Source organism: Exophiala bonariae (assembly GCF_035927105.1).
Source record: "Exophiala bonariae strain CCFEE 5792 chromosome Unknown scaffold_1, whole genome shotgun sequence".
In the NCBI taxonomy this organism is placed as follows: Eukaryota; Fungi; Ascomycota; class Eurotiomycetes; order Chaetothyriales; family Herpotrichiellaceae; genus Exophiala; species Exophiala bonariae.
The window spans coordinates 962924-974689 of record NW_027042476.1 but is presented as its reverse complement, the minus strand read 5'-3'; the positions used below and the strand labels follow the sequence as shown (position 1 = coordinate 974689).

General features: G+C 48.7%; 1 protein-coding gene across 1 annotated transcript; it reads right to left on the bottom strand.

The window, feature by feature from the left end:
• Positions 1 to 9995: 9995 nt before the first annotated feature.
• Positions 9996 to 11766, bottom strand: LTR84_000347 (uncharacterized protein; the record flags this gene model as incomplete). Its single annotated transcript, XM_064843978.1, has 4 exons — positions 9996 to 10486; positions 10537 to 10914; positions 11014 to 11504; positions 11567 to 11766. 4 exons carry the CDS (start codon positions 11764 to 11766, stop codon positions 9996 to 9998), a joined length of 1560 nt encoding a protein of 519 aa, XP_064711838.1.

Here is an 11766-nt window from a genome sequence, read left to right as displayed (position 1 = left end):
GATGATCTATTCGCGATGGTCGCACGGGGAGGAACTTGCAATGCTTCAGGTGCTTTTGTCGCGTGTCAAGTATTCGACTGGCCACTGGAAGGGAGAAGAGAAGGAGCGGAGATGGGAAAAGCATGGCTTATGTACCTCTGAGGTCACATCCAAGCCCACGGGGCATCCTCGTCTGGAGAAAGGTGGTCCATGCCGGGTTTGATTTGCAACAAACTTTGGCGGAGGCAATACAGGTGGTTGATCTCCGAGAGTCACGATCAAACCAGGTAAGCCGGGCAAGTCGAGCATCGGACCACTTACGAAAATGGTTGGGTAGTGGAATGGAGTGCTCACCATTTGCAGCTACGGGGTATGCGACGAGCCATGACGGGGTCATCTGCCTGAGTCGAGAGTGAGAGCCTGGGGAACTCCATCAAAGGGGATGCCCCCCCATGGATACGCGCCCGTCAACTAAAGATGGAGCGTCACAACATCAGCACAATCGCTGCTGCCGTTTTAGCCTGATAATAGGCAGAGCGAATTAGAAGGACGACTAAAAACGAACTTGTTACTAAGGTGTTTTGTGTGTCATAGTGGATGACCGGGGTCCATTGATGCCTCAGAGTTTCTGAGATCGAACGATGACCGGGGTGGCAAGTTTGCGTTGGCGCTAGAGACGGGCGAGCGGAGGAAAAGCTTTTTCGCGCGGCCACCACGCAGTGTTTTTGCTGAGGACCAAGAACACCAAGACCTTCCAAGACGACGCCGCAAAACTCATCGTCACGCCACAAGTGCCTCGGCGTGCCTCACAGCCTGACGTAACCATGACAAGCGAAATGGAAAATATCGCATCACGCGAAAAGACGGCTTTCATATCTTGAAATCTGGTGGTCAAGTGTACAAACATAACGACCGTCTCAAGACCGCTGGTACATACCTCTCAACAGCACCTTGCTTCTTCGTTTAGATTTTAGCCGTAGCCAGGCAGGGGTAGAGCACCAAGAGAGATGGAGCAAGAGAGGATCACCAGTGGCCGAGTGGCTCTTCTTCGGATGGCGTGGGAAAAGAGGAGACGCATTCTCTAGAGATGGGCACCCATTATTGACTCAATTAACTGGAGCCTCGAATGGGAACGGGAATCGCGGCCAGCTTCAAAGCCCTGCTCGTCACTCGTCACTCGTCACTGAACTGACATGGGATTCCTCTTTCGATTTGGGTCATTTTCCCGCAGATCCCAGGGAACCACTGCTGGCTGACCCATCCTTCACGTTCAATATTCCCCACGGGAGCTCCTGTACTCTTAGAGCCTGAATGACAGGTCCCCACTGTCTACGAGAACACTATTTCATATCATTTACCAGTTTCAAACTTTGCTATACACTTCAATGTGGATGAACATGGTAGTCTGTTTTGACTCTCTGCTGTTGAGATTCATCCTTGGCTTCCAAACGCCAATACCAAAACGTCTTTCGTGCGTCATCCCTGCTTCTCGTCAAAGCAGTCTTCATTACACACTTCAGTCTTAAGCGATTTCTGGGCAACGGTAGAAGCTCGTCATAATTTCTTGGGTTGAGCCTTGGGCCAAGAAGGCTCTGTGAAAACCCCTCCCGGTGCTTCCACATACAAACTACTCACATGCACAAGTAGGTGCTGCTCGTCTTCAAGCCACATTTCAGCGATTCAGTAGGTGCATCCATCTCAACGACCCCAGCAGCTGTCACACCAGATTTGTCACGGATCATGAGATTGGCCTTGACAATTGGACTCCACAGCGGAAAGGTGAATCAATCCTCACAGGCACCCAGCGGCACCGGCATCCGGACTCATCCGGTCACCATCCAATAAACCCCGACATCTCTTGAGGTCACCATACCAAGTCAACTCGTGCATGGAACATAACTTTTGTTCTAGAACAACGCGCCGGTAATGCCCCAGGATATTCCAGGGTTCAAATTCGGTGCCTCGGTTTCTCTCCCGTCAGCCTTCCACGGCCCCCGTGTTCTTCCATGCGACGAACAGCGATCATGCTAGTAAAGTAAGGGCTTATCGTAATATTTGATGCCATAAGATATGATTCTCGCCCGACTTCCACTTCTCCGAACCATTCAACTGCAGCTTCTACGGAGTGGAATGGTATCAGATTGCTTGCCATGCCCATGGTTCATGCACGAAATCATCTACCATCCAAGACTGCCGATTCGCAGTCACGCCACGTGCAGTCCTCCCTGAATTGCTAATTTCAAAGCAGCGATGCGGCCCGAATATCGATGAATATTCTTAGATTCTCAAGAAGCAACAAGCAACCAGTTCCGAGAAACATACTATGAAAGACTCAAATTACCTGATTAGGTCTTCGCAAACGCGCAATTACTCACGGAAGTTTCCTGCCCCAGGCAAGATACCCTCGTCGAACTGGTTTTGTTGGGACATTGGCATTCCATGAGGCTTGATTCTTCGACGTTGCGTCGGGGCGAAATTCATATTCTTCCGTATTTTCGACTCCTGAGCCTTGTGCTCCTGCGGCCAGGTAATCGCTGACACAATCTTTCCAACCTTGTCGAAAGACATTGAAGATGGTGTAAGAGATGCACAATTGAGATGATCTTACCAGCTGATGTGCTTCAATTGATACTGACCGACTACAGCGATTCTTGAGTCCATCCTGGGGGTAGTAGGTGGTTATGAGCCTCTGATACTGTCTCGAAATGTCCTCCGAAAATATTCTTCACCGCTATACTCTCACTATACTTCTAGATTCCTTCGACCGCGAGATTGTGGAGGCTTTGCCGATCCAGGGGGTACCCCTTATTCACGACGAAGCCTCCTATATGGGGGTTTGAAAGGATGCGTTCGTCGGACTCGTGTAAATTTGCATTGCACAATGCATCGATCGGTTGATTAGTTTGAGTGCTGTCAAAGCATCGTTTCGTACGTTCAGCATAGGCTGAGTAAAAGGCACTTCTTGTCAGCTCGGGTTTCGCAATTCACAAGAGGCCATATCACAGCTTGGATCCATAAGCAAGAAAGCCCCTTAGCACAAGGTTCTGAATGACGATCTAGGTCGAAGCTCTGCAACCAAATTTGACGTGTCATTCATTTGCTCTTGACCCATCATTTGTTGTCTCTTCGAGGATGACTGGGCCAATTACCATCGTGTGATGAAATTCTCTCGGTCAAGAACTTGGTCCTTCGAATGATCAAGCTGAATGAAGATGCTCTGCCTTTGCCTCCGGGGCAAGCCAGAGAGCTTGTCTCTTGGGTTTCCTGATATGCTTAAGGGCGGCAAGAGACTAATATCCCCGAACTGGTCTCCAATGAGTAATTATCGACTCTGCAGACCAGGCAGTAATCGAGTGTCTGAATCAACAACAATTGTCCTAAAGTGATAGTTTACCAATATTCTGATCCGTCCTCCCTCAAGCGTTCGCAGGAAGAGCTCGATGGGAATTTTGAGACAAGACCGATCAGGCAGGATCCTCCCCCGATCCCACCGGTCGATGAATCGTCCATGACATATCTGCAAGCCTACAGTAAGGGATGAGGCGGAATCACCCTGCGCTTAAGTATATACTGCCACAACTTGGCCAGGAAAATCTGTAGAGAACTGTAGGAAGTGCCTCCGTACAAGGATGGTAGCAGGTTGCAATGCACGCGTACCGTGATTCTGTTTGCTGCCACAGTCTACAGATCTTCCTATTTAGAGCCGAAATTTTCTATTGAGGTCGGTTATAGATGTCAGATTTGCCTTCATGAGGCCGCGCACGATAAGCATACTTTGGTCAGTGCTCACGACGATTGAAAAACCCTCAGATCAAGTCTTACCAAGTGTGGTGTAATTCTACTTAAGTTACTGACGGCGTTACAGTTCACCGTTGTGATCCATTGGGGCTGAATGCCTTGCGAGCTGAGTTAGGCTGACTGCCATTTTGGTGCTTCAATAATGAACGGGCGGGGTGCGGCTTTCCTCAACTGAGGTTCCCACTCTACGTCGTTTTTAATTTTTCATCATAACATAAGTTCAACCCAAACACAACACCCACAATAAATAATAAAATTTCATGTCAGCATATACTGAACGGTTCCAACACGATTAATTCAAGCAATCGTACATCATCAATCAAAGAAATATCATTATGCGAGTTGTGATATATGCCCATGGTTTTCCGAGCAAACCGTCAAGTTTCGCGGTCATATGGTTGAATTGTGGTCGAAAACAATGAGGTTGCAGGTATGGTAGTGCACCAGAAGCACGATACACAATTACTTGGCTATGACAACCTCGATTATTACTTGGCCACAATCCGAAAGTGAACAAGCAGATGGTGAGAAAGAAGACAGTGGGATCTAACGCATGGAAAGCCGGCGGTCTGAAGCCAGCAACAAGACATGACCAAGCCACTTTATGGCCTCTCCTTACTCAACCCACCCTCGCTATCTACACAGGAGAAACGACTCAGATACAGATCTAGAGTTGTAATGATGGGTTTGAGCCTGTCTTGACTTGCCCTGCCAGCGACATAGGGCTCCTCGCATGTCGGAGTGGTAAGAAAGCGGACCATCTGATTCTTCAGGATAGTGGGCTTGATGGAATGACCTACAGAATCAAAATAAGTATTGTGCAAGTGCGCAACGCAAAGATATAAGTGTCAGAGACAACAAGAATAACGAAAGGGCATGATGCTGCTCAGCAGATGCTTACCCGGTGCTTGGACGGTACTAGGACCTGATCCTGCCATGCTTTTGAAGTTTGATATTATGACGAATGGACTTGGATGGAATAATGATGTGCCTAAGGGGGAAAGCAACCTTTCACACAACAGAAGACGTAAAAGAGAAAGAGGAATCAGATTCTATCTTGGAGAGACAAGCACACATTTTATACCTACCCGCGACAGACGGCAGGACAACGACTTCAGAGGACAAGGCATCTGCTTATGAAGCCGTTGCCAATAGAGTGCCAGTCACCTGTTCTCCTGATGAGAGGCCTAGGGGCACACGGCTATGATCCATGCGTTGAGAGTCAAAGACGGTACGCTATGATGAATTCGAGAAAGAAGGACAACGCTCATCGCCGGTGTGCCTGTGCGGGCGGTGTGGTGGAAGCAGGAGTCCATGGAGGGATCCAGAGGAGTGGACACCTGTGCTGGAGGAGTTGCTTTTTATGTCCATCTAAGCATGGATGGCGCCCCAGGCTCTCTACTGGCCCATCCTAAGGAGCCCCGCGGAATCTCCATACCCCAACCAAAAGCACCTAGGTAGGGATTCGATGCCCTCTGGAGTCTCAGCCCGTAGCGATGTAGGTAACTTAAGAGATGGAGCATTTATGGGAGTCAACTTCGTAGGCTAACTTGTTCACTAGAGAAAGAAGCTCTGCCATCATACGAATGGATCTACTAATTTCCGCTCATCATCTTAACTACAGCTTGCTACCCATTTCATCTAACACTGCCGGGAGTCAACACCGCACAAATTGCAAGCGTAACCACAGGTCACATTGCTTTTCCTTGACCCCGACAGCGCAAAGAAGAGTACGTTCGGAACTATGATGACAGGAGCCAAGAGGCCAACATTGAACCTCAGAAAATGTGACACAGTTAGTCCTTTTATTCGTCTGTCACTTCGACGCGTGCCCGGAAGATCAGCCTCGTCATCCCCGATTTGAATGCCACTACCACGAGAAGCAATACCACGCTAAAATCCCATCCACTCAACGTCTTGACCCCAGGTTTCGGAAACTGTGGCCGCTGTGCGACACTCATACTCTATGTATGCCTACTGGTTGCGTGGACTTTTACACCATACGTCACCTCGTATGCGAAACTCAACATTTGTTCAAGACGGTGAGTGCGGATTTGACGACGGTGTCCCGAGCTTGCTTACCTGGCCGTCCGGACGATAAGAAGCAATATATACTCTTTCCAAGCCCTAGCATGTGGCATATCTACCGTTCTCAGCTGCCGTTAAGTTCAGAATTGGCTTGTCGTGATGGACGAATTGCGGGCGACGATATGACATTTCCAAAGACCTTGTAAGGTCCAGTGATGTGCGCAACTTGAGCATCAACATGTTGAGCTATCAAAAAGGACCCGAGACTTGTTCTTCCCCTTCAGATGAATCAAAGCTCATTTGGGAAGTCTAGCAGGGGACACTGCTATCAGCGCTCTGTCTGACCTCGTGGTCTTGAACCATCCTGACTGGCTGAAGAGCACTTCTGCGCAGCTCGTTCAGTGGCTAGCCTAGCTTATAGTAGTTTTGACTAAGCATCGATGTGCAACACTCCAGCGCCATATAAACAGATTTTTCCAATATTTTGCGACTGCATAGCTCGAGAAGAGACAAGCGAGCCATGTGGAGTAGACTAAAGGCCTTTGGTCCACTTCATGGCGCCAGTCACACATCATGCTTGTCACGTAGACTTTCTGCCTGAGTAGTTAGCTGCTGGTTTGTCAAATATTGATATCAGCATTGCATAGCGTCAAAATGTATGATGGACCATGCATGTGCTCGAACGTCACTATCGACCCAACGAAGCTAAGTTTGGAAACTAGTAAAAGCCTTGGAATGTGGAATTTGAGACGGATACAACATACTCAATCTTGCATCATAGAGTCCCTCGGCATTTCGTTGGCTATTGGACATCCCATTCTTCATCTGCACTCCATCAGTGCTTAAATTCAACGGAGTCGAGTGTCCTCGACGGCAAAGTATCTCTGCCCCCAAAACTAGGCAGAGTCAAAAGATTCCACGGAGGGTTTTAAACGAAGAGTTGGATATGTACAAGCAGAGATGGACAAAATTAGGTCGAGTGCAGCAACAAAGTTGCAGGCAGATTCTGTGTGGAATAGATGTGTGCTACCATAAGCGATTTTGAGCCTTTTGTCTAATCTTCAATGCCAGTGTATCGGGTAGTAACTATTGGCATCGGCTTCTGACATTAAAGAGCTACTCTAGTAGTCAAAGCACATAGGGGCTGTGGGAAGTCCATCTATTCAGAATTGCGCTTCAACATTTCCAAAAACTACCCGCCCACCGTAGAAAGTACGGCGAACCATGGAGATCTTGGGATCAGCGTTGAGGCTCTACGTACAAGATTTGATTGGCTTACACGTCAATTCACCGGTCACAGGGGTTAGGAGAGCATACAGACTTACGATCCCAGATGGGTGCAAAACCTTGCGTGGTGGCCACCCAACCTCAAATTGAAGACGAAAAAAGCGCATTTTATTATTCACCACTCTTTCGTGCAGGCCTTAAGATAAATTCCATCACTTCCTTTCGCCAGGAGTGCCGCTCCAAAAATCCATCAACACCATGAACTGCCACGTGACTTTATCGCGGGAGGCTTGGCACCCGTGAAATTCGGAGACGCGCTTCGACTTTCTTGGGGGTGGTTCCCCCACGTGCTTCCTTCACATCAACCGAGAACCACAGACCTGGTGCCAACATACAGCAAGCCAACAAAATCCACCATCTCTATCATGATCAACTAACCCAGGTAATCGTTTTCAATACTGTCTCAGGAATTATTAGAGCTACCGTCTCTGTGTAAGGTTTGGTCCGCAAATCGCAAGATTTGGAGCTGGTGTCAGCGAGTTGTGGCCGAAAAACGCCGAGTTGCGAATCTGGAAACCCGCCGTCAGAATCAGAACAGGTTCCTTGGCTGCAAGATCGTCAATAATTATTTTACAATAATAATCGCGACGAAAGGTAAGAATTGGTGAAGTTTGTGAAGAACTTACCGCCAAGGGGTGGTAGGTTGTGCTACAAACTATCCTTGGCCGAATCATGTCCACCAGGCCCACGGGAGAATCGAGTCATGTGCAGATCGAGGATTGAATAAAGGCCATTGAGCCTATCTTTACTTCGCATGCCAGCGACATAAGATTCTTCGCAAGCTGGAGTGGCAAGGAAGCGAAGCATCTGAGCCTTCAGACCAGGGGAGTTGGTGGGAGAGGTTGCGAGCGAGGCACGCGCTGCAGAGTCCGAATCAGCAACTCCAGAACTCAGAACAAGGACTCTGAGTGCGACTGAGCACATCCAAAAGAAGGCGGCAAGATGTCCTTCTCCCCGGACTTACTGGTTGCTTCGATGGTGGTCGGTCCTGATGCTGCTGACATGTTGTCGATCGTATGGAACGAACAAGGTATGGTACCTCACAAGCCAGGGAGCTGCAAGAATAGATGCTTCGAAATCAAATACTAGGAGAGATAGGAAGAGAAGAAGAAGTTGAAAGCTGTCTGAGGACAAGGCCCGATGGCTTTATACCTGAGAGCAGTCCGTAACGATGGCAGACTCGGAGCAGGTGTGACCACTGGGATTTGGAGACTCCAACGAGGGCACCTATCGCTGGTCTCAGCGATACTATAGGGTGTGATAGTGCATAACCGTGAGCAAGAAATGAGGGTGGTACGGCACGAGTTTGCAAGGGAGCAGCTCTTCGGATCCAGGAAACTCAAAAGATCAGAAAAGGCGAAAAACACAGAGGCGTCACAAAAGGGTATGAGTATCGCTTACCTCCCTGGGTAGGTGGCTGAAAGCTGTCCGCTTTTTTCCTACATATCATCGAACAGGCGAAAGAGACAGAAGCATCACAAAATTCTCTGAGTGTCGCTTGCCTTGAGCCTAAGATCTGATAGGAGAGGAGTTGGTCGGGTTGCAGGGGCTTTGCATTGGGCACCCCATGAAGCACCGGGCATTGGATCTCATACCAAATCAGATCACAGAGAAAAGCTACGGAGTACATAGACGATCCCCTAACAATATTACATTCGTCATGTGCGTACATGGAGTTCATAGAAAACGATTTTAGGCCTCTGAGCCCAAGAAAACGTTCTGGAAGTTGTGATGCCCACCCATTCCATATCCCGGGGTTAGATTACAGAGGGCCCACATACCTTACAGGGGTTGAAACAGAAGTTCCTCACGTTTGGCCCCGGGACTGCTGCCAACACCCAAGGACAAACTGGTACGAATTAACGTGTATCCGAGACGGGGCTGCAAACTTATTCCACGATATTGGCAGCCTAGTGTGTAGTAAAGTACCTAGGTCGTTCCGTGCAATTGGACGCTCTTCGATTCTGCTTCCTGTCATCTAACTACGGCCTTGATCAACCTAATTATTTCTCCACATATCACCTGTCGCCATGCCCTCTGGCTCACACTGTGCAGCTAGTCTATCCAACTTTGAACAGACCTTGCGGTTCCGCCGTGGTGTTATTGGTCGTCTCGTTAGCATGATGGCTGTGATCTGGCGTGGCATCCCAAAGTAGAGCTCCAGCAACTGGCGCATTGATTCTTCTCGCCACACCAGGACGAGGAGGTTGGTGGCTGACATCTCCTCCAATCTGGACATACTTTCTCGACGTCGGTCTACTACGTACTGTTCGTGTGGTAACTTGTTGTCACATGTCGTGAACACGGATCTAGAGTTCCAGCATCGTTACAATATGCCATCAGCTTGGCTCCAATTCTTTGCCACGGGTTTGGGTGCTTCATAGGCAATCCGTTCACAAAGCTAGGCATCTATCATGAGTATCTCAAGGCAACCCCTGGCTTCGATGTATCACCGGATGATCGCTCTTGTCAACATGAACACTCGTCACTTTAGGAAGACGGCTTATCCTGAGGGCTTGTTGGAAGAGCCATTCGGCGCACAGCGTCTCTTCGCCTACTCACCTGACGAACTGAGAAGTTTACGAAGGTGGATGCTCTATTTCCATATTCTGATTCTCTGAACCCATCAAATCAATGTTGTCTGCGAGGACCATTCTGCCTACCCACACGGGATATGCCCCTGATATATCTGCCTTCTCTTCAGCAGCATACTGCTCGGTCATTGTGACAACCCTCTGTTGGTTTCACACGAGACCACCGTATTCCTTTGCTCCTGCTCCATTCTTTCAACGCACGTATTCCAGTGGATGAACAGTGACATCTGACTGACCCAAATCCCGTGCCCAGTCGATCAAACATCCAAGCCCAGCTTCTAAAGGAGCCAAACAGCCAATTGCACAGCCCTAGATGTCGACTGTTCCCATCTTGTTGGCAATGTTCTGCACGAAGGCATTCACTGAGGCGTCGTCGGCTCGAATGCTCCTGCTCTTCTTAACTGCCGCTCGATCGAGCTCAATATCTGCCTTGCGCTTTCCCGTAACAATGAATGGAATAGCACATTTGGGAGAAGTTGCAATTGTTTGCTTGGTGCCTCGACCAGTTTGCCTCTCTACACCTTGGTTAATCTGAACGCCTCTCTTCCTCTCAAGCTCTTGCTTTAACCGACTCTCAAAATTCTTTCGCGCTCTCCATGTGAGAAATGGAAGCATAGTGTGAAGATGCTGTGCTCGTGGCATTGTGAAACGAGGTTGGTGCCATTCTTGAAATATCCTGCATGGCACTCCCAGTCGATCTGCACACTGTTCGAGAAGCCATTCGAACGAGTCTAGCTCCTTTGAACCTCTTCGGAATTTCCCCTTGAAGCATTGTTTGACTTCCGACATCATTGGATGATCTGGAAATATATCAGTACTTTCTCACTGGTTTGTCTCCATGTGAACTAACCTCTGAGGGTGTCCATGCAGTCGATGATGTCGACATGCTCGATATCGTCCAGGCGCAAGGAGAACAAAGTGATAAGCATCGGAAATTGATACTTAGCGGAAAACAAGGCCTCCACAAATGTCACAAAAGCATCCCTTTGCTGATGAGAAAGGGGAATGTAACTGTTCTGGAGCCACCAAACACTAAGCTTCTTCTTGTAGAACGAACAACCTGCAACATGCTTCTCCCTGAAAGTCTTTGGTGCCATTTCTTCGTTGATTTTTCGGACAAATGCCCTCACATCAGTCAAGTGTTTGAAAATCTGATTCCTGATAACATAAGGCTTCTTCCATTTGGAGAGTTGCTTCGGCTTGCGCTTCGGGTGTTTTGCAGGAGAACCTGTTATCGCATGTCAGCTGCCAATGTACGAGATATCGGCTGCCCTCTGAGATGGTCGGGGCATCACCAGTGGTAAGGGCAAAGTGTCTTCAGACTTACTGGACAAAAGGTCGCAGTCAGGCTTCCGATAGAATGGCAGCAATGTCAACACTCCGGCCTTCAGCATGTCGTCAAGCCTTACGCCGTCCATAGGAACACGGAGTTGATCCCACACGAAGAGTTCTCCTTGACCGAGGTTCTCTAACATCAACTCACGTTCAATGCCATATCCTTTGAGCATTGAATGACCGTGTCTCACCCAGGTCCGCTTCGGAATGTCCCAGCTATCTATGATAGCAATGCGAACGTGTTCATGGCCAGCTTCTCTCAGAGCAAGCGCTCTATGAAATGCCCACATGAATGAAACGGTAAAGGAGATGAGATGGCTTTCAAAGACGGTGCGATTGACATGACGTCGAAGCTGATCCGCCATTTGAGCTTCCGTCAAAGACTCCACATTGAGAGTACGGCCATTCTTGGCTGCCTGACTTTTGAACAGACCAATGGAATTGAAACCTCCACTTCGGCTGGAATATGCTCGGAACCAATACCTAGGAGTGCTGTTTGTTACTTGTAAGATAGAGCGCATGTTCACACGGTGATCGATATAGACTCCTTTGATGCCATCTCGAGTTGATCAAGACGGTAGATCGAAATTCGATGCTTGGTCCGTTCAGTATCCTCGGCAACTTGATCGAGCGTGACTGTAGCTTTATCCCAATCGATCTCAGGTCCAGCTCCAACTTGTTGGCCGAGGTACAGGACGCCAGGTCCCGTTCCGTCCGTGATGATGAAGGCCGGCAGTTTCGACAT